This window comes from Pongo pygmaeus, chromosome 10 (genome assembly GCF_028885625.2).
Source record: "Pongo pygmaeus isolate AG05252 chromosome 10, NHGRI_mPonPyg2-v2.0_pri, whole genome shotgun sequence".
Classification (NCBI taxonomy): domain Eukaryota; kingdom Metazoa; phylum Chordata; class Mammalia; order Primates; family Hominidae; genus Pongo; species Pongo pygmaeus.
The window spans coordinates 7543550-7569667 of NC_072383.2; the positions used below are offsets into that span (position 1 = coordinate 7543550).

The 26118-nt window shown below is 36.2% G+C and overlaps 1 protein-coding gene across 1 annotated transcript in view; it reads right to left on the reverse strand.

Annotated features, from left to right (window-relative positions):
- Positions 1–26118, reverse strand: part of CD163L1 (CD163 molecule like 1) — a 91108-nt gene that overhangs the window by 44322 nt on the left and 20668 nt on the right. The window contains exons 5-8 of the mRNA XM_063646913.1: positions 11048–11368; positions 7964–8284; positions 2715–3035; positions 525–845 (exon numbers count right to left, since the gene is read on the reverse strand). Of these exons, the coding sequence (XP_063502983.1) occupies positions 525–845; positions 2715–3035; positions 7964–8284; positions 11048–11368 (1284 nt within the window). The remainder of the gene's footprint in view (positions 1–524; positions 846–2714; positions 3036–7963; positions 8285–11047; positions 11369–26118) is intronic.

A 26118-nucleotide genomic window follows, 5' to 3' on the forward strand; every position in this document is an offset into this window, starting at 1 on the left:
ACCCTAGAACTTAAAGTATAATAATAAAAAAAATTGTATAAACCATAAACCCAGACCTCTGGATGAAGTTTATTTGTTCTAATGCTATTGGGATTTATCTTACATAGATAAGTCTTTCAGGTAACAATGAGTATTTGAGTCATCTTGGGTACCAATTCTTGAGAAACTGGGTGATTCAACATAAAGGTTTATTTATTTAAATAAATAACTGAATTCTCATTATTTTTTCCTAAACTATTTGACTATGGATAATGTCTTTTTGTAGAATTGTATTGACTAGTGGTTTGATGAAACTAACTTTGGGAAAATTTGGGTAGATATCAGAAAATGAAGTTTCATTTCTTGAGAAAACAGGTTTGATCCCATAGAAAGATACTAAAAATGAATGAGACTATGAGGTATGGTTAGCTCTAAAAAAGTGAGAAATGAGCACTTGGTCATAAATGTACTGATTAAGAAAAAAGAAGTTATGTTAGAGAACCCAGGCAGTTTCTTTTAAGGAAGCCCTGGTTTTGGTATCTTACCAGAACAGATCACTCCAACATCTTCACTGTGACTGCAGTCATTATTTCCCCACCCACTGTTCCTGCATGACCAGAGATCTGACTCATCTCCATCACAGGAAACATCATCGAGCCAAATTTTTCCATATCCTGTAGAAGCGTTTCCCAGACCCATGCCAATGATAGAAGATGGGCAGTCCAGCTGGTTACACACCACAGCTGCAGCATTACTGTTCCAGCCATCATCACACACTGTGCCCCACCGTCCTTGAAAGTACACCTCCAGTCTTCCTGAGCAGCGGTTGCTGCCACCCACCAGTCTCAGGCCCCATGTTGCATTACCTGCACCAAGAACAATGAAGCAAGTAGTTAATGGGTGTGATGGTTTATTTTATATGTCAACTTGGCTGGGCTACGATACCCAGTTATTTGGTCAAACACCAGTCTAGACGGTGCTGTGAAGGTATTTTTTCAGATGTGATTAACCTTTAAATCAACAGACTTTGAGTATAGCCAATTATCCTCCATAACGTGGGTGGGCCTCATCCAATCAGTTGAAGACCTTAAAAGAGAAGACTGAAGTCCCCCAAGAAAGAAGGAATTCTACCTCCGCATTTTCTTGAGATTCAAGACTGCAACATCAGCTCTTCTCTGCAGTCTGCTGGCTTCCTCTTCAGTTTTTGGACTTGCAAGCCCCCATAATTGCTTATAAAATTGATGAACCAATTCTTTAAAATAAATCTCTGTCTCTCTCTCTCTCCTTCTCTCTCTCTACATACATACATATGCACACACACACACACACACACAGACACACACACACACACACACACACAGAGAGAAGACAGGCTCACATTCTATTGGTTTTGTTTTCCTGGAGAACCCTGAATAACGCAGATTTTGGTACTAATAGTGGTTCTAGAGGAACAAAATCTTAAGGATGAGTTTTATGAATTGATACTGTAATTCATAAATTGATTCTAGAATTGGTTCTCTAATCTGATAAAAATTTAATGACACTAATGATTCTATATCCAGTAGTAAAGAGGGCACTGATAATCCATGGCATGATGTGGCAATAGATATATACAAAATCTCATCATTACATATTCCTAATCAAATACTTGCAGTAGGCAAAGTTCTGAGTGAACATATATTTGATAACCTAGGACATTTTTGCCAAACTTACAAGCATAATAAGATTGGCTGGCTGCTCCCCTTTGAAAAGGATGAGCTTCGAGATTCAAATTCCTAGCTGAACTGCAATATGACCTGCAAGTTTTGATGTCTTCCCAGAAAGAAACTCGTGTCTCTTATAGCCACAGAACTGAGATTACTGAAAACCTTCACCTGGTAAGGTACTGAATTCTCAGCCTCACAAGATGTCTACTGTCTAAGTGAGGGATTTGATTGGGATGGCATAGAATTCTGAAAATTAGGATGGGGCCATAGGGGAAGACCTGATGAGGTTGGGAACATTGAAACCCTAAATTCTACTGTTTCTCCTTTAACAGTAGAGACAACCACCCACCTCTGTATGAGAATATTAATCCTACTTTGCTTGAAGAAATTGAATCTCTCCTGAGATAACTGCCTTGAAAGGCACTCCTGATTCTCCTCAGCACCCATCCCATCAGCCCTCTTTACATCTAGACTCAAGTCCCAGCAGGCTCCAAAACGTGAGGTACAAAGTGTCTCATGTGGAAGTGCACACAAACAACCATGATTTTTCCAATTTACACAAACAGAAATCAGAATATATGTGGGAATGAATACTAAAGTTGTGAGATAATGCTGGAAGGAACATAAAGTTGGATCGGGGTGAATTTACTGATATGAGCCCTAAGCAGAGATTCTAGATTTAATGATGCAGCTAAGGGTTAGAAAGCCTCTAATAGTTTGTTGGACTGGTTGGGTGAAACATGTATCCAAAGGTGGCCTACGCTTAATGAAGTTGAAAGGCCAGACCACTTCTGTATATGGTAGGGGAAGGGATCCAAAGGGTCGTAGTCAGGGTTGTCTACTAATTTCTTACTTTACCTGCATAAGTGGAACAGTTCCAGGTGAAGTGAACTGAAGTCTAATTTAAAGACAAGAGTCATGTCCCCTCAATCAATTCCCAGATGTGAGCCAGTTTATAGACCCAGAAGCCCTTCCTATGAGGAATACTATTTCTCTTGTCAGGAAATAATAAACAAGAACAAGTCTTACCTGAGCAGGTTACAATCACATCCTCTCTGTGTATACAATTATGCTTTCCCCATCCACTGTGTTTACAGTCCCAGATATTTGACTCATTTCCAATGCAAGAAACGTCATCCAGCCAAATAGGTCCTGATGCTTCTTTAAAATAGGTCATACCAAACACATGCATAGGCTTTCCACATCCCAATTGTTTACACACAACAGCTGCATTCCTTGTGCTCCATCTGTCATGACACACAGTCCCCCACTCTCCTTGGTATTTCACCTCCAATCTCCCATAACAGGGGCTATCAGCCCCGACAAGCCTTAGATCCAGATCTGCCTTATCTGCAAGCAAGACAAAACCACATATTTGAGATCAAATGAGAGGGTCTTTTCAGAAGACTGAAAAGACTGTAAATTCACCACTATAAGGCTTTGCCTAATAGGTGAAATATTAGGCACACTTGTGGATGAAAAGTTTGGTTTTCTTTCTTTTGACAATTTTTTATTCAATTTTGTAGAGAAGGTGTCTCTAAAGCATGAAACGACGACAGCAAATTTACTGAAGTAAAGCCTGGGGAATGTTATAAAGCCTCCAAGAATGATGGATTTGGATAAGATGAGCAACATGGAAGCATGCAGAGAAGTTCTTTGAGGTATGGATACATTCAGGAGATAACACTGGCAGGTTTCTGCAGTGGAGTCCAGCATTAGCACCAAAGTTCATCCCCTCATAGTCGTCATTTTAGTTTGTCCACTCATGTTTTATAAGATAAAGGGAGGCATATGTACATGAAACTGCCCTTTCATAAAATGAATTCCTTTTTAATTCTTAATTTTTCCACTGTTCAAAGTACTTGAGAAATATTGAGAAAATTTTAGAATTTTATTTCCTTCCTTCCTTCCTTCCTTCCTCCCTCCTTTTCCTTTTCTTTCTTTCTCTCTTTTTCTTCTTTTTTCTTCCTTTCTCTGTCTTTCATTTTCTTTCTCTCTTCTTTTTTTCCTCTTTCTTCCTTTCTTTCTACTTTCCTTCTTTTCTTTCTCTCTTTCTCTCTCTCTCCTCTTTCACTCTTTCTCTCTCTTCTTTCTTTCCTTTCTTCTCTCTCTTCTTTCATTCTTCTTTCTCTTTTTCTTTTTTTCTGATTTCTTTCCTTCTTTCTTTTTCTTTCTTTTCCTTCCTTCCTTCCCCTCCCTCCTCCTTCTTCTTCTTCCTCTTCTTCTTCTTCCCCTTCCTCCCTTTCTTTCTCTTTTCTCTTTCTTTCTTTCCTTCTTTCTTTCTTTCTTTCTTTCCTTCCTTCCTTCTTTCTTTCTCTTTTTCCTTTCCCTCCCTCCCTCCCTCTCTCTCTCTCTTTCTTTTCTTTCCAGGGTCTCACTCTGTCACCCATGCTACAGTGCTGTGGCACAATCTTGGTTCACTACAACCTTTGCCTTCAGGGTTTAAGCAATCCTCCCACCTTAGCCTCCTGAGTAGCTGGGATTACAGGTGCACACCACCACAGCCAGCTATTTTTTGTATTTTCAGTAGAGACAGGGTTTCACCATGTTGCCCAGGCTGGTCTAGAACTCCTGACCTCCTTTCAGCCTCCCAAAGTGCCAGGGTTACAGGTGTGAGCCACCGTGCCCAGCCAAGAAATATTTTACGATGCAGGTACTATTATGATATAGGAAAGGTATAATATTTTATAATGGGTCACTTTAAAAATTCTAAAAGCCTTCCAATTTCTTTACTTGCTATCCAGTATGACAACTCTTCCATGACAACTCATTCCATATGACAAGGTATATAATAATCTTACATTCTATTCAAACTAGTATGTGTGTGTGTGTATTTTAAAACATAATATTTAACAATTGCATAGGAAACCATCATATAGAGATATAGAGATTCAGTAAGTTATTTAACCAAGACACAATTCTTGGTTACCTATGTTATGGTTAATTTTTCATTTTCACAAATTATGCTGCTATGGACATCCTTACACATAAAGTTTTGAGTATGTCACCAAGTGCTTCCACGATATAATGGAAACCAATGTATTCAGTGTAGGTTAAAAGTATGGGTGTATGAACAGATATATGATATATGCATATATAATATATATCATTTCCAGATATACTAAATAAAAATTCATAGAAACAAAGCAAAGAAAAAAATTTAAATTCCTGATGCAAATAAATATATAAATGAAGTAGTATATCCTGTTCTAGTATAGGATAACTGGATAGTATAATGATAAAATTTCTGCACAAATCAAACCAATTTATATTTATATTGTATTTTAATAGGCTGGGTTTTGCTATGTTGCCCAGGCTGGAGTGGAGTGGCTATTTACAGGTGCAATCATAGCACCTTACAGTCTCTATCTCCTGGGCTCAAGTGATATTCCTACCTCAGCCTCCTGAGTTGCTGGGACAACAGGCATGTGCCACCATGCCCAACCAATTCATATGTTTAATATTACCTTAAAAACAATTCTAATTGTAATCCATATTTGGAAGAATGAAAAGGAAAAAGTAGCAAGAAATTTTATGAAAAATAAGGATACTTAGGGAATATATAATCTCAGTACATATTAGCCTATAGAAAGCTACAGTAGTTAAAATGTGATGGTTCTAGAAATAGAAGAGGGGGGTTATGTATTTTATAAAGGGACTCTATAAAATACACAGAGTTCTTACACATTGTGAAGACAAAGACATCACACAACAGAAAAATGGCCAAAGAACCAGAAAAGCTAACACATAAACAAATACAAATAAGTTGCCGATAAAGAATTGGGAAAAAGCTCTCATTTGTTATCAAGGAAGTAAGATTTTCAAGCATTGACTTTGGAGCTAAATCAGTTTATATTTGAACTCCAGCTTCACTACTGCCCTGATAGCTGAGTGACCTGGGTGAGTTACTTTCTCTCAGTACCTCTATTTCCTCACTGTAAAACAGAGATTAGAATAATAACCCCCTTCCTAGGATTCCATGAGGATTCCATGAACCCATACATGTAAACTAATAGAACACTGCCTGTCACACCATAAATATTAAATAAATGTTAATTAATATTATTATATTTTAAAAATCAGATTAACAGTGATTCTAAAATATGAAAATATTCAGTGTTAATATGATATACTGGAATAATAGGGAATTGAAATTGAATAGAAGAAAAAAACACAATTAATAGATGATAATTTGTTAATATATATCCAAGACTTTAAAAAAGATGCATATGGTTTTACATGACAATTTCATTTTTAAGTATTTGGCAAACTACATAATCAAGTGTGAAAAATGTATTTCTCAGTATATCAAATAAAATCATATTTTTAACAGTAAAAATTTGAAAATCTTTTAAAACTTAAGATTATGAGATAGTTAAATAAATTATAGTACATTTATGCAATATAATAAGTAGCCTTTAATATTAAGATAGATTAGTAATGGCCATGTGGAATATGTCTGTGGTATATTGTTCAGCACAAAGGGTACACACACACACACACGATCCAGAAACATAAACAACAAAAAAATCACAAAAGAATTGAATGAATGGTAGCGTTGCATGTGGATTTAAAAAATTACTTTAATTTTTTTGTATTTTGACCTTTTCACTGGGTTTATAATTTGAAAAAGTAGTTTCCAAAAAGCAAAAAGCAATTTTTATAATGTTTTATATCAATCTATAGGAAAGACAAAAGTAAAATAAAATTAATATGTACAAAAGAATTGATAGTTAACTTTGCCTACCAAATTGATCACATTAAATGTGAACAGAATAGATAAATAGATTCATAAAACAAATTCCACTCTGCAATTTCTGGATACCATTATATATTATACTAACCTGACATTCTTGAATATAAGGTATATGTAAGGTATACATTCAAGAATGGCAGGTTAGTATATTAATAGCGAAAAGTTACCCAACAGCCTAACACCAACAATAGAGATCAGGTTAAATTTACTGTACACATATCATAGAATAACATAAAGTTTTTTAATTTTAATTTTTAAGTAATTAGTTTAAGGGTGTGGGAAAATGCAAATGTTATAGCAAGTGAGAAACAAGATACAAAATAAGGGTTGCATTATTTATATTTCTATACTTCCATCCACATATAAGGTATTTGTGTGTGTGTGTTTCATTTACAAGAACATCATTCTTCATTTATCCTATATCTATCATCTATCAGGCTTTTAGGATATCAATAAATAATAAGACTATCAGGTATACCCTCATGTAAATAGCATCGTTGGAAATGGTTATGTAGGCTCACAATACTCCCTGGACACCTGTGCCCCCTCCCACTTAGGACTCTAAATATTCCTTTTTTTCCCTTCATAAAGTGCCACAGAGAATAATGCTGTCTCGATTTTATTTATTTATTTCATTTTTTTTTTTACAAGATGAGGTCTCACTCTGTTGCCCAGGCTGGAGTGCAGTGACCCAATCATGGCTCACTGAGCCTCGAATTTCTGGGATCAAGCAATCCTCCCGCCTTAGCCTACTGAGTAGCTAGGACCACAGGCATGCACCACCATAACCAGCTAATTTTAAAATTTTTTGCAGAGGGAGTCTTGCTATATTACCCAAGTTGATTGTGAATCTTGGCCTCAGGTGATCTTCCTGTGTTAGTCTCCCAAAGCGTTGGGGTTACAGCTGTGAGCCACTGCACCTAGCTTTGTTTTTTAAATATCTAACCTGTTTTTTTTCTGTTTAAAAGGAAATGTTTTATACTTAAAACATTTCATAAGTAATATACACATAGATTTTCTTTGTTTTCAATTCTACTAATGACATTCTAGATACTTACAGAATTATACATCGTATCAACATATGCATATAAATATATCTATATCAGCTATTTGGATTTGTATATATTCCCAATTCTCTATAATAAGCCTTAATTTATAATCAGAAATAAACAATGTATATTATTAAATTAAAAAGTTAAAAAGCAGCAGAAAAACTGTTAAGAAAACTGTAAATTAGTACAACTCATTAGTTTTCTATGAAGAGAGGTTGCCCAGTTATTTTAGAGATACAGATTATACTCATGCAGTGGTAGCGGCTGCATCTGATTTCAGGGGAGACTGCTAGTGAGAAGAAACTCTCTTCTTACAATGTGCATTTGAAAAGTTCTTTGTGCAGCTTAAGAGTATTTTGGGGTTTTTTTAAGGTCCAGAAAATCTTTTCTTCAAGCTATTGTTTCTAACCTCCCAACAAATTATTTCTAAAAATTCAAATGTGTACACTCTCATGATCTTTGAACCTTACCAGAACAAATTACTCCAGCATCTGATCTTCGGAAGCATGTTCGCTTTGCTTTTCCGTCATACGTGCAGTCCCAGAGAGCTGACTCATTCCCAGTGCAAGATATGCTGTTTATCCATATGTCTCTAGCTTCATTACTAGGTTTAGCACGACGACTGCCAAAGACGTTAAACGGACATCCTAGCTGCTTACAAACCACAAGGGCTTGTTCATTCTTCCAGTTCTGGTCACATATTGTCCACCACTGTTCATGGATTCTCACCTCTACTCTCCCTGAACAATTGTTACTTCCATCTGCTAATCGCAGTTCCAGATCTGCTCCATCTAGGATGAAGTCACAGAGAAATGTCTGAATTGGGTTTGGGACAATATCATCAGCGTCCCTCCCCTCCAACCCTGCCCCCACCATGTGAAGATTAGACGTATCCTTCACATACTGAGAAAAGGTAGAAATTTTAAAGATTTAAATTTTAAAGATTTTAAAGATTGAAATTTTAAAGAAGTCACAGAGAAACGTCTGAATTGGGTTTGGGACAATATCAGCATCCCTCTCCTCCAACCCCCCACCCCCATGTGAAGATTAGATGTATCTTTCACATACTGAGAAAAGTAAAGACTGGAAATCATTTTGTTCTAAAATTTTAAAGATTGAAATTTTAAAGATTTAAATCTTCTTTTAAATATGAAAATTGAAATTATAATCCTAAGAACCTTGCTTTAGCCTTGCTAAAATTTAAGAAACTAAGCATTACAATAAAAAGCCGTATAATCCTATAAATCATTAATTACATTAATTTTCAAAATATTAGAGTGACTATTTTTAACACCGTAAAATAAAATAAAGTGTTGGGAAATACTTGCATTTCAGTAACTTCAGAAAGAAAAGGGACAAAAAGAATGCGCAATTAGGAAAAAGTCTCTCTTGGATTTAAATAGAAACATGTTCTTTCTCATACTGTTTTCTATGAAGAAGCAAGCCTTTGCTTATTAAACATATTTGTCATAGGAAATGAAATTTGTTCAGTGGTAATTTTTGAAGGAACCGTGTGTTTTTGCTCCATCAGCATATACATCACGTTACTTCTTTGTGTTCCCGTGACTCTGCTTTTTCATGCTTACACATAAATATATTAAATAACCTCAAGAAAGTAAAAATGTGGAGAACTTTTCTTGAAATAATTGAGGAAAGGAGATATAATTTCTATGTCTCATCTTCTCCCATTATTCAAGCTTTTCATACATCATTACAAAAACATAATTTGCTATCTAGTGAGAAATCTGGTTCACATTGAATAGGTTAGTCTTGGGAGATTTGGAGGTTTATTTTCCTATAAATAATGTAGGTAATAATGATGAGAATAATCATACCTATACCTATTGAGAACTTCCTGGTTGCCTGGCACATTTTAGGTATTTTCCCTGCACTATTTTATTTAATGCTGTCATCCTAGTCATGATATAAGAAATCTGCAACTTGGAGATTGATTTATACAGGGTCACGTAATTATCAAGTGACAGATTTTAAACTGTGAAACTGTGAACTGTTTTTGTTTGGGAAAAAAAAAATCCTTTGACTACAGGGCTGAAGAGAAGGCCAATGTATCTAACTACCCATTTTCCTGTGGGTTGGCCATACACATCTGTTTTCACTGTTGGGACTGTTTTCCAGCCTTATTTTCACATCTGCATCATTCTTCATGGCCCTTCCTTACTCTTCCAGAGGCACATAGTTCCAGAAGTTCCAGAGATTGAGTAGCAACTGGTCTGACAGTTAGGGATGTTATATCAAGTCAGAAGTACACTGTTATGAATTCACTTCATTGTAAGAAAATTTATCAAAATGATTAAGATTCTCTCTCTCTTTCTGTTTCCTCCCCCCCCCTTCTCTCATCTCTCTCATCTTCTCATGTCTCCCTCTTTTCTCTCCTAACTTTTCTCTACCTCTCTTTTCTGTTATGTGGAGAAAAATTTTTCTTATAAAATGATGGATTGATTAAATATACTGTGGGAAACTCTTTTGAATGGTGAAAGTGGTTGGTCCCCAGATAAAACTTGCAAGCAAACTAGTATAAACAGAAAGAAAAGGATTAAAACATGTTCTGAATATATTATCTTTCCCAAAAGTCCTATGAGGATAGCATAAATCCTGTGGCTAAGGTACAGCTAAACCCATAAACCTCTTTGTCTACATATGTTTTTCTATGTATATCGTTCCCTGCTGCATACTCTAGACTTAAGAAAAACTCTTCTTAAAAGATGTGACCTGATCTCAAATTCTATAGGAAATAAGATTAAGGCATCCTGTGTAAGGCTGGTAGAGTAAGGTCAGTAATAATTTACGAAAGAAGCCTCTTCCATCAAGACAAACTGACTCTCAGAGGAAAATAGTTGGCTCTACATCTAGGGATTCTCCTTTCATAAAAATATTAGAAGGTGTGGGTTTAATCTTATTAAGAGAGTGAACAGGTTTCATTACATCTTTGAACACAAAATACTACTGTGAGAGAAATATGAGGGATATTTTAACCCCTGATATACAAAACTATAAATAAGCAGCGAGGGGTAACTTGCTTGTAGTTGAAAGTTGCAAACTAGAAAACAAATGGCTGCAGACAAAAATTTTACTAGTATAAGGTACAAAGTAATTAGCAAAGTCATAAATTTTTAGATAGGTACTCTTTGGAAATAGTTTATTTTAATGAAAGGAAGTGCTAAAACAAATTCAGTTATAACATAGAAAAATATAGTTGTGTCTATGAATATGCAAAGTGATTACACATTTTAAAATTATACTGAATATTAATATAAGCCATACACTAGTATAGATTAATAGCAATTTTGACTAGATTGGACATTTTGTTGCACCAATTAGAATTAAGTAAAATGGTATGTTGGGGGCGGGTAAAAACCTTATTCCCATGAGGCTTACAATGTAATATGCTGCATAAAATGCAGGCATGTTCCCTAAGGAAAAATTGAAAGTGTCAATTCTTACACATCACAATTGGTTGTAACTTCTTCAGGGTTTGGTCCTAGTTCTCCAAAAAAGGAATTTTATCTGATGTAATCATGTGGATGTAGTCTTACCTGAGCAGATCACAGACACATCGTTTTGATGAAGACAGTCAAAATTTACGGTTCCGGAATGTCTGCAGTCCCAAAGAAAAGATTCATTACCGGAGCAGGAGACACCATCGAGCCATACGATATCAGACCCTGACTGCAAATGAGGCAAGCCAGCGAAGTGAAGTGCAGTTCCACATCCCAACTGCTTGCATACGACATCGGCTGCAGCATTGTTCCACTTATGGTGGCATATGGTCCCCCACCTTCCTTGGATTTTCAGCTCTACTCTCCCCATACAGCGGTTAGTTCCACCTACAAGCCTTAGTTCAAGATCACTACTATCTGAAACAGAGATATAAACACAAAGCCCAGGTGAAGTTTTGATCGGAAACTTCAGATTCCAGATCCTGTTATCCAAATAAACACAAATATATAATAAATTGAGATTCAATGAATGTCTAACTCTTGCTTTTTAAAATTCTTGCACAAGTACAAGTTTAATGTAATAGAATCTATCCCAGGAAAGGATCATACTATGATGTTGACAATCCACCAGAATCTCTGGCATTTGGGGAATAAAGCACAACAGAGAGTAGAAATGCCCTCTCTGATTGTGAATCACAATAAATCAATCAAAGGTCAAGAATGCATGTAAATTTGTTGCCAAAATATGAGCCTTTGCTGGCTCTGAGTCTAGCCAGCAAACATTTTAGAACTTATAACTGTGTATAAGCAGTGGCAATAAGATATCATTGTCATCACTGTGATCATCCTCTTTTTCCTATTTCAAAAATTTTTCTTCCTTTAAATGAACATTTAACTCCAACTTCTTGCAATATAACTTCCAATTATTCATCTTACAGGAATTTACTCTTGAATGAAATGGAACAAATGAAACAAATGAAAAATAAAACTTCTAAAGGTGAAAGCAAGTGTGACCAGCCATAAATTATGGGCTTGTTATATTATTAAAATGCTCTGTTGATTTAATTCAAATTCTCAGCCCTTCCTTATTTCCTTATTTCTTTATATCACTTAGCAAATGACCACTATGTATATATATCATATGTAGTGGTCAATTTTACTAAGTGATATAAAGAAATAAGGAAATAAGGAAAGGCTGAGAATTTGGATTTATATATATATATACATATATATATAGTGATCAATTTCGCTAAGTGATATAAAGAAATATGGAAATAAGGAAAGCCTGAGAATTTGAAGATATGTATATATATACACACACACAGCCATACACACACACACACAAAATCACCTCACCATATCCACAGGGGTGTGGTTCCAAGACTTCCATGGATATTAAAATCTGCAGATGCTCAAGTCCCTTAGTTGGCCTTCTATATCTGCTGGTTTCACACCCACAGATTCAACTAAATGCAAAGTTTCAATCAGCGGTTGGTTGACTCCATGGATATGAAACCCACAGATTCTAAAGGCCAACTGTTTGTGTACATATATATTTTTACACTTAGCAAAACTGACCACTACATATATATAACTCATATATATGCCTAGGTCTTCCAAGAATCCAAGAATACATTGTCTGTCTGTTTGTCTCTCTCTCTCCAATTGCTTGTTTTGTCCTCATATCTCTCAGTTAAATGAATGAGATTTTTTTTACAGATTATTTACCTTTATTTAATAAATTAACACAGTAAAATTGACTGGTTTTGTGTGCATTTGTGTGTGTACAGTTCTTTGAGTTGTAATACAGGTATTAATTTGTGTAACTATTACCACAGTGAGAATATAGAACTTTGTTACCCCATTCACTCATTGAAAGACAGTTAGTCACAGTGTATTATTATTTTAATATATTTCTAGATTCAAGAAATATTCTATTATTTTTAAACTATTTCTATTTTTGTATTTTTATTGATACATATCAGTTGTATGTATTTTGGGGATACATGTGATATTCTGATACCTATATACAGTGTGAAATATTCAAATTAGAGTAATTTGGATATCCACCACCTCAAAAATTTGTATTTTATTTGTGGCAAGAACACTCCAAATTTTCTCTTCTAACTATTTAGATGTTCTTTTCTTAATCTAATAATTGATTAAGGAAATAGATTCCCAGAAATAATGTGGAACCTTGGATCTAGGCATACTCAAAGTGATTCACAATTGGGCACGCCAGCTCTTTGAGTCAAAACACTGCCTCTGCTTTTGATATTTTGAGCTGAGATTCTGTTCCTTGCAAAAGCCTTTCCCTGCTTCAGTTTTGTACTTGTACTTTTTTGACTACCAGGTCTAGGAAAGAGCGTAGGATAAAAAGGGAGATAGCCGATGCCCAGCATGGTTTGCTTTCCTTTTTCTCTCCTTGGTGCCCAACATCCAACCAGTCATCCAAGGGAAAAAAAAGAAGAAATAAAGAAGAATCATACTTCTAATTGCTACTGCATGTGTATATGACTTCTATGGAAGGTGAGATCACTGAGGCCATACAGTAAGTTTATAAACCTACAGATGGAATTAGCATTTTTCCAAGAAGAGATTATCTTAGTGTTATGTATTTTAAAAGAGATAGTCAATTGATAAGGAATATTAATTCAAAATGTGTTTTTTTAAGTAAGCATAAGAAAGGAAGCCATGTGTCATTGTAAATATATTTAAGTGTATTCAAAATCTCCTCATAAAGTAAGTTTTATTTTCGTATACTAATTTATGTAAAATCCGCCTAAATGTAGCACACAAAGTTCAGAACCCACCAAAGGAGACTCTCAATAACAGCAGTTCCCAACCTTTTTGGCACCGAAGACTGGTTTTGTGGAAGAAAATTTTTCCACGGGGGCCGGGGGGAATGGAGGGGACAGCGATGGTTTCAGGATGAAACTGTTCTGCCTCAGATAATCAGGCATTAGATTCTCATAGGGAGTGAGCAACCTAGATCCCCCAAATGCACAGTTCACAATAGGGTTTGTGCTCCTGTGAGAATCTAATGCCAGCCCTGATCTGAGAGGAGGTAGAGCTCTATCAGTAAATGCTCTCTTGCCCGCCTCTCACCGCCCGCTGCGTGGCCCAATTCCTAACACACCGTGACTGGTACCAGTTTACAGCCCCGGGGGGTTGGAGACCCCTGTCGTAAAGGGTACATTTCTAGAAATAAGGACTTGAACAGACTAGCCTTTGTAGAAACTGAAGCCAAGATTTAATCTCTAATTGTGACTGAATTAAGGTTATCTGAGATTGCCTTCTGCCAAAAACATAAGATTATCCTACACCTCCAATTGGCTTTATAATTTTTCATGAATTGTGCATCTTACTCTCTCAGAAATAATAAAAGTATGGAGAAGATAACATGATTAAAAGTCAAGAGGAAAAAAAGACACAATCAACAGGAGGTGTGAATTACCAGAAATAGACTGTAAATTACCATCCTTAATATGTACAACAAAATAAAAGGCAAGACTGAAAATTTTGGCAGAAAAATAAAAACTATAAAAATAAACCAAATGAAGGTTCTAGAACTGAAAAATACAGTAATTAAATTAATAACACAATAGATTAACAAAATTCATCAAAGAAAAAAGTATTAGCATACTGTAAAATATAAGCAGAATCAAGCAGAAAAAGACAAAATCACAGGAAATGCAGGAAAAAAAGATTTCAAGAGGAACAAAGTAGGGAATAAGAAGACAAATATTTGTGTAAATGGAGTTCCAGAGAGTAAAAAGATAGAGAATTCAGCAGAAGAAATATGTGAAAATATAATAGTTAAAGGCCAGGCTCAGTGGCTCACGCCTGTAATCTCAGCACTTTGGGGACCAAGGCGGGCAGATCAGTTGAGGTCAGGAGTTCAAGACCAGCCTGGCCAACATGGTAAAACCCCATCTCTATGAAAAATACAAAAATCAGCTGGGCATGGTGGTGTGCGCCTAAACCCAGCTACTCGGGAGGCTGAGGCAGGAGGATCGCTTGAATCTAGGAGGCAGAGGTTGCAGTGAGCTGAGATCACACCACCGCACTCCAGCCTGGGTGACAGAGCGAGAGTCTGTATCCAAAAAAAAAAAAAAAAAAAAAAAAAAAAAGGCCAGGCGCGGTGGCTCACGTCTGTCATCCTAGCACTTAGGGAGGCTGAGGCGGGAGGATCACGAGGTCAGGAGAGCGACGAGACCATCCTGGCTAATACGGTGAAACCCCGTCTCCACTAAAAATACAAAAATTAGCTGGGCATGATGGCACGCGCCTGTAGTCCCAGCTACTCGGGAGGCTGAGGCAGGAGAATCACTTGAACCCAGGAGGCAGAGGTTGCAGTGAGCTGAGATCACACCACTGCACTCCAGCCTAGGTGACAGAACAAGACTCCATCTCAAAAAAATAAAAAATAAAAATAAAAATAAAAATATATATAAAAAAATAAAAAATAGTTAAGAATTTGCCAAAAATTGAGACTCTTCAAATATAGCCAAAATTCAAGCATCACCATAAACTACAAGTGCAGGAACACAAAGAAAATGACATCTAAGCACATAATAGTAAAATAGCTGGAAACTAAAGAGAGAAAAAAGAAAACAAAATTTTAAAAGCACCCAGAGACTAAGATGGATGCCTTTCAGAGAAAATTAAACAAAAACAACAATTCTCCCTTTTCAAGAGAAAAGGGAAAGTCATAAAACATGGAACAATACTTTCTAGACATTAAAAGGAAAACAGAATAGCCTAAAATTCTGAGATAATGCTTAAAGATGATATTGCTAGTTTCCTTTTTAAAGAATAAATCATTATGACAAATTTGAACATAGATTTTCTTTTTAAAATTTCCATTTGTTCAAAGTCTTACTAAAACAAATAACTCCAGTATCCAAATTATGATTACCATTATTATTCCCCTGATATGGTTTGGATGTTTTGTCCCCTCCAAATCTGAGGTTGAAATGTGATTTCCCAGTATTGAAGGTGGGGCCTGTGGGAGGTGTTTTGGTCATGGAGGAGGATCTCTCATGAATGGCTTTGGGCCCTCCCTGCAGTAATGAGTTCACAGGGGAGCTGGTTGTTCAGAGAACCTGGCACCTGGCACCTCCCCCACCACCTTGCTCCCTTCTCTCTTGCTTCCTCTTTCCATGTGATATGCTGACTTCCCCTTGGCCTTCTGCCATGATTTTAAGGTTTCTGAGCCCCTCACCAGAAGCAGTTGCTGGTTCCATGATTCATGTACAGCCTGCAGAACCATGAACCAAACAAACCAATTTTCTTTATAAATTACCCAGTCTCCAGTATTCCTTCATAGCAATGCAAATGGACTAACACATCCCCCAACCATAGTGTTTGCATACCCAGAGAGCTGATTCATCTCCAAAGCAGGGATGTATGAAACATCTATATATTCTTGGATTAAGCACTAACATTAGGATGAAAATTTGTGTTGACTATAAAGTGTTAACCCAGTTAATTACAAACAACTATTAGCATCCCAGTTCTGATGACACACAGTTCCCCCCGATCCTGGACATTGACATTTCCCACTTCTTCACACTGGTTACGTCCATTCACTATCTTTAACAATTCCTTTCTATCTTCAAAATAGACAAAAGTCTGGGTCATAAGTGAAACCAAGGAGAAAAAGTCTTCCTGGATTTGAAAACATCATTTATCTACTTATTTCTATAGGACATTCCTTTTTGAATCAACGGACTCATGGCTTTAATGCTAAAATATTGTCCTCACAATTCATTTTACTAGGAACTATTGTTCATTTCTAGAACAAAAGGAATTCCATATATGATGTATTCCCTCACTTAAGGTCACATAAGTCTTTTGGCTGAAACTTTTAAGATTTGTTGTATATTAGAGGAAAATAGACCCCCAGGAAATGGGTTTGAAGGTATATCTGTGGGACACTCTCATATGCTGTATTTACGCAGGACACCAAAATTACATAAGCAATTAAAGAATCTTCCATAACACAATCCTTGGTCAAAAGAGAAAAATAGAATTGATATAATCTTCCCATAAAGAACCATTTGAAATGGAACATAAAATTTCCATGGAATAAAAGTTGACTATTTGTATATGCATAATAAAAATATTTTAGAAACATGCAAATTCTAATCACAATGATATGGTTGTAATCTTAAAGGAAAGGGTAAATCATAGTTAAAAAATATTGCACACTATCTGGAGAGTACAAAAAGAGGAAGATCACAGGAAAAAAAATGTGTACTACCAGTAAGATGTCAACACAGAGGCAAGCCAAAAGAACATAAGCCAGATGGCAGAAAGACCTCATATCTCCCACAGAAAGAATTTTAACAACCATTTATGAGTGAAAATATTTTTATGGGATCCTAGAAGTACACATAAGAAGTTCAAGCACCTGGCCGGGTGTGGTGGCTCACAACTGTAATCCAAGCACTTTGGGAGGCTGAGGTGGGTAGATCATGAGGTCAGGAGTTCAAGACCAGCCTGGCCAAGATGGTGAAACCCCGTCTCTACTAAAAATACAAAAAATTAGCCAGGCATGGTGGCAGGTGCCTGTAATCCCAGCTACTTGGGAGGCTGAGGCAGGAGAATCACTTGAACTTGGAGGGTGGCGGTTGCAGTGACCTGAGATCATGCCACTGCACTCCTGAGCGACAGAGTGAGACTCCACCTCAAAAAAAAAAAAAAAGAGGTTCAAGCACCTTAGGTGGAGCAAAATATAAATGAAAATAGACACATTAAAGAGGAAAAGAAGGACAGTTTCACTTTCCCCATATCACTCTTCTAAGTGGCACAGCTATGGCCAAGAGAGACTCCCTTAGTACATGATTTCTCCCATGGGAGAAAGTGGAAATGAAGTGAGTGCCTTGCTTTCCTAGCCTTATGGAACATTTCCCAAGAGGCCCATTTCTGTCTCATCTCACCTAGAACACTGAAAAAATTAGCACAGCTGAATAATCTGGGGACCATCAGGAGAAAAGAAAATGAGTGGAGGCTTACAGCAACCAGTGGATGCTAGGAATTAGACACACATCCTACCAACCAGCTCATTCTCTCTACCAAGAAACCTGCTCACATGCCATGTAGGATGCCTCACCTGTGGATCCCTCCGCTAGCTAATATTTACCCCCATCAATCTATGCATCTCGCCCCTGGGCAGTGCCCCACATTTCCCCACAGAATGTGTGTGAGGTTCCACAGATGACTTGTGTGGGCCTCCCCAGATGGTGCATGTGAGCCTCTGCAAGCAGCACATGCAAGGTCCTCAGATGGTGTGTGTATCTTTTGCAGACAGCACACAGATATCAGCAGCTGACTTGATTCTGCTGAATAGAGAAGAGGTGTACAACCTGGGCACTTGCCTAAGAAAAATAAATGTAAATCTCTCAGTACTCAGCCTGGCTTTGCAGGATTGAGAGAAGATACACAGTCCCCAGACTTCCACACTAACAGGGAACAAAAGGAGTGGATTAAGTACATCCATAAAAAAGGTCTGAGAGACCCCCTAGAATCTCTAGCCAGGTTGAATGGTGAAGGTTCATTTTTTCCAAAGCATCAGTAAAGACTAGAGGAAATGACTTATTCAAATGGAAAAACAGAAACACAAGGCTTCAAAAAACACAATGAATGAAGGAAATATGGCACTACCACAGGGACAAAGTAAAGTTCCAGTGGCTGACCCCAAAGAAAGTAAGATCTAAAAACAGCCTGACAAAGAATTAAGAATGATCTTCTTAAAGAAACTCAATGGACTACAAGAGAACATAGATAGGCAACTAAATAAAATCAGGAAAATAATGCATGAACAAAATGAGAAATTCAGTAAAGAGATAGAAACAATTGAAAAGGATCAAACAGAAATTTTGGAGTAAAAAAAAATACAATGACACCTGAAAAATTCAACACAGAGCTTCAGCAGATTACCTGATTGAACAGAAGAAAGAACCAGTGAACTGAAAGACAGATAACTTGAAATTAATCAGTCAGAAGAACAAAAAGAAGGAGAAATAGTGAAGAAAGCCTACAAGACCTATATGACACTATCAAATGAACCAATATATACATTACAGAAATTACAGAGAAGAGAAAAAGAAAAACAACAGAAATTTTAAAAATAATAACTAAAAATTTCTCAAACCTTAGTAGGAAAATGAGCATCCCAAACCAATAATCCCAAGGAACTCCAAATAGATTGAACATAAAGAGAGCTTCACTGTTATACATAATAAGCAAATTGTCAAAAGTCAATGACAAAGAGAAAATGTTGAAAGCAGCAAGAGAAAACTAGCCACATGCAAGGAAATTCCCATAGAGCTATCAATGAATTTTCTCAACAGAACTTTGCAACCTAAGAGACAGTGGATGTCCAGAATGTACTGGAACAAAAAAAGAACCCTGCCAATCAAGAATATTATACTTGGTAAAGCTTAATTTCAGAAATGGAGAGATAAAGACCTTCCTAAACAAACAAAAACTGAGAAAGTTTACCACCACATCTTCCTTAAAAGAGTGCTAAATAAAGTAATTTCAATTGAAATAAAAGATTGCTAATTAGCAATATGAAAAATATGAAAGTATAAAACTAGTAAAAAATAGCCAAATTCAGAATACCGTAACACTGTAATGGTGATGTGTAAACAACTCTCAACATAATTGTAAAACTTAAAAGCATTAAGCAACTATAGTTACAGTAATTTGTTACTGGATATAAAATATAAAGATATGTATATTCTGACATCAACAACATAATCAATAAAATAAAATATATAAGATCTGCATTTCATGGGAGTTAAGTTGTTATCAACTTAAAAATAGTTATAATTCTAATATGTGTCATGTAAGCTTTGTGGTAAACATAAAAGAAAAAAACTAGTAGACACACTAAAGATAAAGAGAAAGGAATCAAAGAATACTACTACAAAAGAATAATCACATCACAAAAGAAGACTTTAAGAGGGAGAAAAACAGAAAGACTATAAAACAGTATAAAATAATATTTTTTATTATACTTAAAGTTCTGGGATACATGTGCAGAACATGCAGGTTTGTTACACAGAAATACATGTGCCATGGTGGTTTGGGGCACCCATCAACCAGTCATCTACATAAAGTATTTCTCCTAACGCTGTCACTCCCCTACCCCCACAACCCCCAACAGGCCCTGGTGTGTGATGTTTCCCTCCCAGTGTCCATGTGGTCTCATTGTTTGACTCCAACTTATAAGTGAGAACATGCAGAGTTTGGTTTTATGTTCTTGTGTTAGCTTGCTGAGAATGATGGTTTCCAGCTTCATCCATGTCCCTGCAAAGGACATAAACTCATCCTTTTTTTTGGCTACATAGTATTCCATGGTGTATATGTGCCATATTTTCTTTATCCGGTCTATCATTGATGGGCATTTAAGTTGGTTCCAAGTCTTTGCTATTGTGAACAGTGCCATAATAAACATGCATGTGCATGTATCTTTATAATAGAATGATTTATAATCCTTTGAGTATATACCCAGTAATGGGATTGTTGGGTAAAATGGTATTTATGGTTCTAGATCCTTGAGGAATCGCTGCACTGTCTTCCACAATGGTTGAACTAATTTACACTCCCATCAACAGTGTAAAAGCATTCTTATTTCTCCACATCCCCTCCAGCATTGGTTGTTTCCTGACTTTTTAATGATCAACATTCTAACTAGCGTGAGATGTATCTCATTGTGGTTTTGGTTTGCATTTCTCAGATGACCAGTGATGATGAGCTTTTTTTCATATGTTTGTTGGCCGCATAAATGTATTCTTTTGAGAAGTGTCTGTTCATATCCTTCGCCCACTTTTTGATGGGCTGATTTGCTTTTTTCTTGTAGATTTGCTTGACTTCCTTGTAGATTCTGGATATTAGCCCTTTGTCAGATGGATAGGTTGCAAAAATTTTCCCTCATTTTGTAGGTTGACTATTCACTCTGATGATAGTTTCTTTTGCTGTGCAGAAGCTCCTTAGTTTAATTAGATCCCATTTGTCAAATTTGGCTTTTGTTGCCATGCTTTTGGTGTTTTAGTCATGAAGTCTTTGCCCATGCCAAAGTCCTGAATGGTATTGCCTAGGTTTTCTTCTAGGGTTTTTATGGTTTTAGGTCTTATGTTTAAGTCTTTAATCCATCTTGAGTTAATTTTTGTATAAGGTGTAAGGAAGGGTTCCAGTTTCAGTTTTCTGCATATGGCTATCCAGTTTCCCAATACCATTTATTAAATAAGGAATCCTTTCCCCATTACTTGTTTTTGTCAGGTTTGTCAAAGATCACATGGTTATAGGTGTGTGGCATTATTTCTGAGGCTTCTGCTCTGTTCCATTGGTCTATATATCTGTTTTGGTATCAGTACCATGCTGTTTTGGTAACTGTAGCCTTGAGGTATAGTTTAAAGCCAGATAGCATGATGCCTCCAGCTTTGTTCCTTTTGCTTAGGATTGTCTTGGCCAAAGAGGCTCTTTTTTGGTTCCATATGCAGTTTGAAGTAGTTTTTTCTAGTACTGTGAAGAAAGTCAATGGTAGCTTGATGGAGATAGCATTGAATCTACAAATTACTTTGGGCAGTGTGGCCATTTTCATAATATTGATCCTCCCTATTTACGAGCATGGAATGTTTTTCCATGTTTGTGTCCTCTTTTATTTCCTTGAGCAGTGGTTTGTAGTTCTGCTTGAAGAGGTCCTTCACATCCCTTGTAAGTTGTATTCCTAGGTATTTTATTCTCTTAGTAGCAATTGTGAATGGGAGTTCACTCATGATTTGGCTCTCTGTTTATCTATTATTGGTGTATAGGAATGCTTGTGATTTTTGCACATTGATTTCCTATCCTGAGATTTTGCTGAAGTTGCTTATCAGCTTAAGGAGGTTTTGGGCTGATACGATGGGGTTTTCTAAATATACAATCATGTCATGTGCAAACAGAGACTATTTGACTTCCTCTCCTTCTATTTGAATGCCCTTTATTTCTTTCTCTTGCCTGATTGCCCTGGCCAGAACTTCCAACACTATGTTGAATAGGAGTGGTGAGAGAGGGCATCCTTGTCTTGTGCTGGTTTTCAAAGAGGATGCTTCCAGCTTTTGCCCATTCAGTATGATATTGGCTATGGGTTTGTCATAAATAGCTCTTATTATTTTGAGATGTCTTCCATCAATACCTAGTTTATTGAGAGTTTTTACCATGAAGGCATGTTGAATTTCACTGAAGGTCTTTTCTGCATCTATTGAGATACTAATGTGGTTTCTGTTATTGCTTCTGTTTATGTGATGGATTACGTTTATTGATTTGCATATGTTGAATCAGCCTTGCATCCTAGGGATGAAGATGACTTGATCATGGTGGATAAGCTTTTTGATGTGCTGCTGAATTCGGTTTGCCAGTATTTTATTGAGGATTTTTGCATCGATGTTCATCAGGGATATTGTCCTGCCATTTTTTGTTGTTGTTATTGTGTCTCAAAACAGTGTAAAATAATTAACAAAATGGCATCAATAGGTCCTTACCTATCAATAATTGCTTTAAATGTAAATTGATTAAATTCTCTAATGAAAAAACAGAGTGTAGAGGTAAAAAATGGCAAATAAGAGGCAGAACAAATGGACTTAACACACTTTTAAAGAAAACTTTACCCAACAACTGCAAAATATGCATTCTATTCATCAGCACATGGAATATTCTCTAAAATAGACCATATGGTAGGCCACAAAACAAGTCTCCACACATTTAAGAAAATCAAAATTATATCAAGTACACTCTCACACCACAGTGGAAGAAAATTGGAAATCAACCCCAAAAGAAACCCTCAAAACAATGCAAATACATGGAAATTACATAATCTGCTCCTGAATGAGCATTGGGTCAACAATGAAATCAAGATGGAAATTTAAAAATTCTTTGAACTGAATGATAATAGTCACACAACCTATCAAAACCTCTGGAATACAACAAATATGTATACCACAATTTCTTTACCCACTCATTGATTGATGGGCATTTGGGCTGCTGCCATGTTTGTGCAATTGCGAATTGTGCTGCTATAAACATGCATGAACAAATACCTTTTTCAGATAATGACTTCTTTTCCTCTGGGTAGAGACCCAGTAGTGGGATTGCTGGGTCTAATGATAGTTTTACTTTTAGTTCTTTAAGGAATCTCCACACTGTTTTTCATAGAGGTTGTACTAGTTTATATTCTCACCAGCAGTGTAGAAGTTTTCCCTTTTCACCACATTGAAACCATCTATTATTTTTTGATTATGGCCATTCTTGCAGGAGTAAGATGGTATTGCATTGTGGCTTTTACTTGCATTTCTCTGATCATGATTAATGTTGTGAGTTTTTTCATCTTTGTTGGTCATTTGTATTTTTTCTTTTGAGAATTGTCTATTTGTGTCCTTAGCCCACTTTTTGATAGTATTGTTTGGTTTTTTTTTCTTGCTAATCTGTTTGAGTTCCTTGTAGATCCTGTATATTAGTCTTTTGTCAGATGTATAGATTGTGAAGATTTTCTCCACCTCTGTGAGTTTTCTGTTTGCTTTACTGATTGTTTATTTTGCTGTGCAGAAGCTTTTTTATTTAATTAAGTCTCATCTATTTATCTTTTTTTATGTTGCATCTGCTTTTGTGTTCTTGGTCATGAAGTCTTTGCCTAAGCCAATGTCTAGAAGGGTTTTTCCAATGTTATCTTTCAGAATTTTTATGGTTTCAGGTCTTAGATTTAAGTCTTTGATCCATCTTGCATTGATTTTTGTATAGGGTGAGAGATGAGGATCCAGTTTCACTCTTCTACATATGGCTTGCCAATTATCCCAGTACCATTTGTTGAATAGGGTGTCCTTTCCCCACTTTATGTTTTTGTTTACTTTGTTAAAGATCAGTTGGCTGTAAATATTTGGCTTTATTTCTGGGTACTCTTTTCCATTCCATTGATCTATGTGCCTATTTTTATACTAGTGCCATGCTGTCTTGGTGACTATGGCCTTATAGTTTGAAGTGAGGTTATGTGATGCCTCCAGATTTGTTCTTTTTGCTTAGTCTTGCTTTGGCTATACATGCCCTTTTTTGGTTCCATATGATTTCTGGAATTGTTTTTTCTAGTTCTGTGAAGAATGATGATGATATTTTGGTGGGAATTTAATTGAATTTTTAGATTGCCTTTGGCAGTATAATAAATTTTTTTTTGCAGCTATTGTAAAAATGGTTGAGTTCTTGATTTGATTCTCAGCTTGGTCACTGCTGGTGTACAGCAGAGCTACTGATTTGTATACATTAATTTTGTATCCCGTAACTTTGCCGAATTCATTTATCATTTCTAGGAGCTTTTTGGTGGAGTCTTTAGGGGTTTCTAGGTATATGATCATATCATCAGCAAGCAGAAACTGCTTGACTTTCTCTTTACCGATTTGGATGCTCTTTATTTCTTTCTCTTGTCTGATTTCCCTGGCTAAGGCTTTCAGTACTGTGTTCAATAGAACTGGTGAAAGTGGGCATCCTTGTCTTGTTCCAGTTCTCAGGGGGAATGCTTTCAATGTTTCCCCAATTCAGTGGAATGTTGGCTGTGGGTTTGCCATAGATGGCTTTTATTACCTTAAGTTATATCCCTTCTATGCTGATTTTTGCACAAGAACCTCGTGAAGCAAACACAAGTATCAATAGCCAACTCAATCAAGCAGAAGAGATGATATCAGAGATTGAAGATCAACTTAATGAAATGAAGTGTGAAGACAAGATTAGAGAAAAAATATTGAAAAGGAAAGAACAAAGCCTCAAAGAAATGTGGGACTATGTGAAAAGACCAAACCTATGATTGATTAGTGTCCCTGAAAGTGATGAGGAGAAAAGAACCAAGTTGGAAAACACTCTTTGGGATATTATCCAGGAGAATGTCCCCAACCTAGCAAGACAAGCCAAAAATCAAATTCAGGAAGTGCAGAGAACACCACTAAGATAGACCTTGAGAAGAGCAACCTCAAGACACATAATTGTCAGATTCTCCAAGGTTGAAACTAATGAAAAAATGTTAAGGGCAGCCAGAGAGAAAGGTCAGGTTACCCACAAAGGGAAGCCTATCAGACTAATAGCAGATCTCTCTGCAGAGAGAGATTGGGGGCCAGAAGAGATTGGGGGCCAATATTCAATATTCTTAAAGAAAAGAATTTTCAATGCAGAATTTTATATTCAGCAAAACTAAGTTTCATAGATGAAAGAGAAACAAAATCCTTTACAGACAAGCAAATGCTGAGGGATTTTATCACCACCAGGCTGCCTTACAAGAGCTCCTGAAGGAAGCACTATATATGGGAAGGAAAAACCATTACCAGCCACTGCAAAAACACACAAAAATATAAAGACCTATGACACTATGAAGAAACTGCAACAATTAATGTGCAAAATAACCAGCTAGCATCACAATGACAGGATCAAATTCACACATAACAATATTAACCTTAAATGTAAATAGGCTAAATGCCCCAATTAAAACACACAGACTGGTGAATTGGATAAAGCATCAAGACCCATTGGTGTGCTGTATTCAAGAGACCAATCTCACGTGCAAAGACATACATCGACTCAAAATAAAGGGATGGAGGAATACTTACCAAGCAAATGGAAAGCAAAAAAAAGGCAGGGATTGCAATCCTAGTCTCTGATAGAAAGACTTTAAACCAACAAAGATCAAAAAAGACAAAGAAGGGCATTACATAATGGTAAAGGGACCAATGCAACAAGTAGAACTATCTCATATAAATGTATTATATATATTTATATATATACACATATATATGTATATAGGTGTATATATGTATATGAATATATATAAATATATATAAATGTATATATAAATATATATAAAAATATATATATATATATATATATATATATATATATATATATATATACACACACACAAATACAGGTGCACCCAATACAGGAGCACCAGATTCATAAAACAAGTTCTTAGAGACCTACAAACAGACTTGGACTTCAACACAATAACAGTGGGAGACTAACACCCCACTTCCAATATTAGAAAGATCAACAAGACAGAAAATTAACAAGGATATTCAAGAGTTCAACTCAGCTCTGGACCAAGCAAACCTAATAGATATCTACAAAACTCTCCACAGCAAATC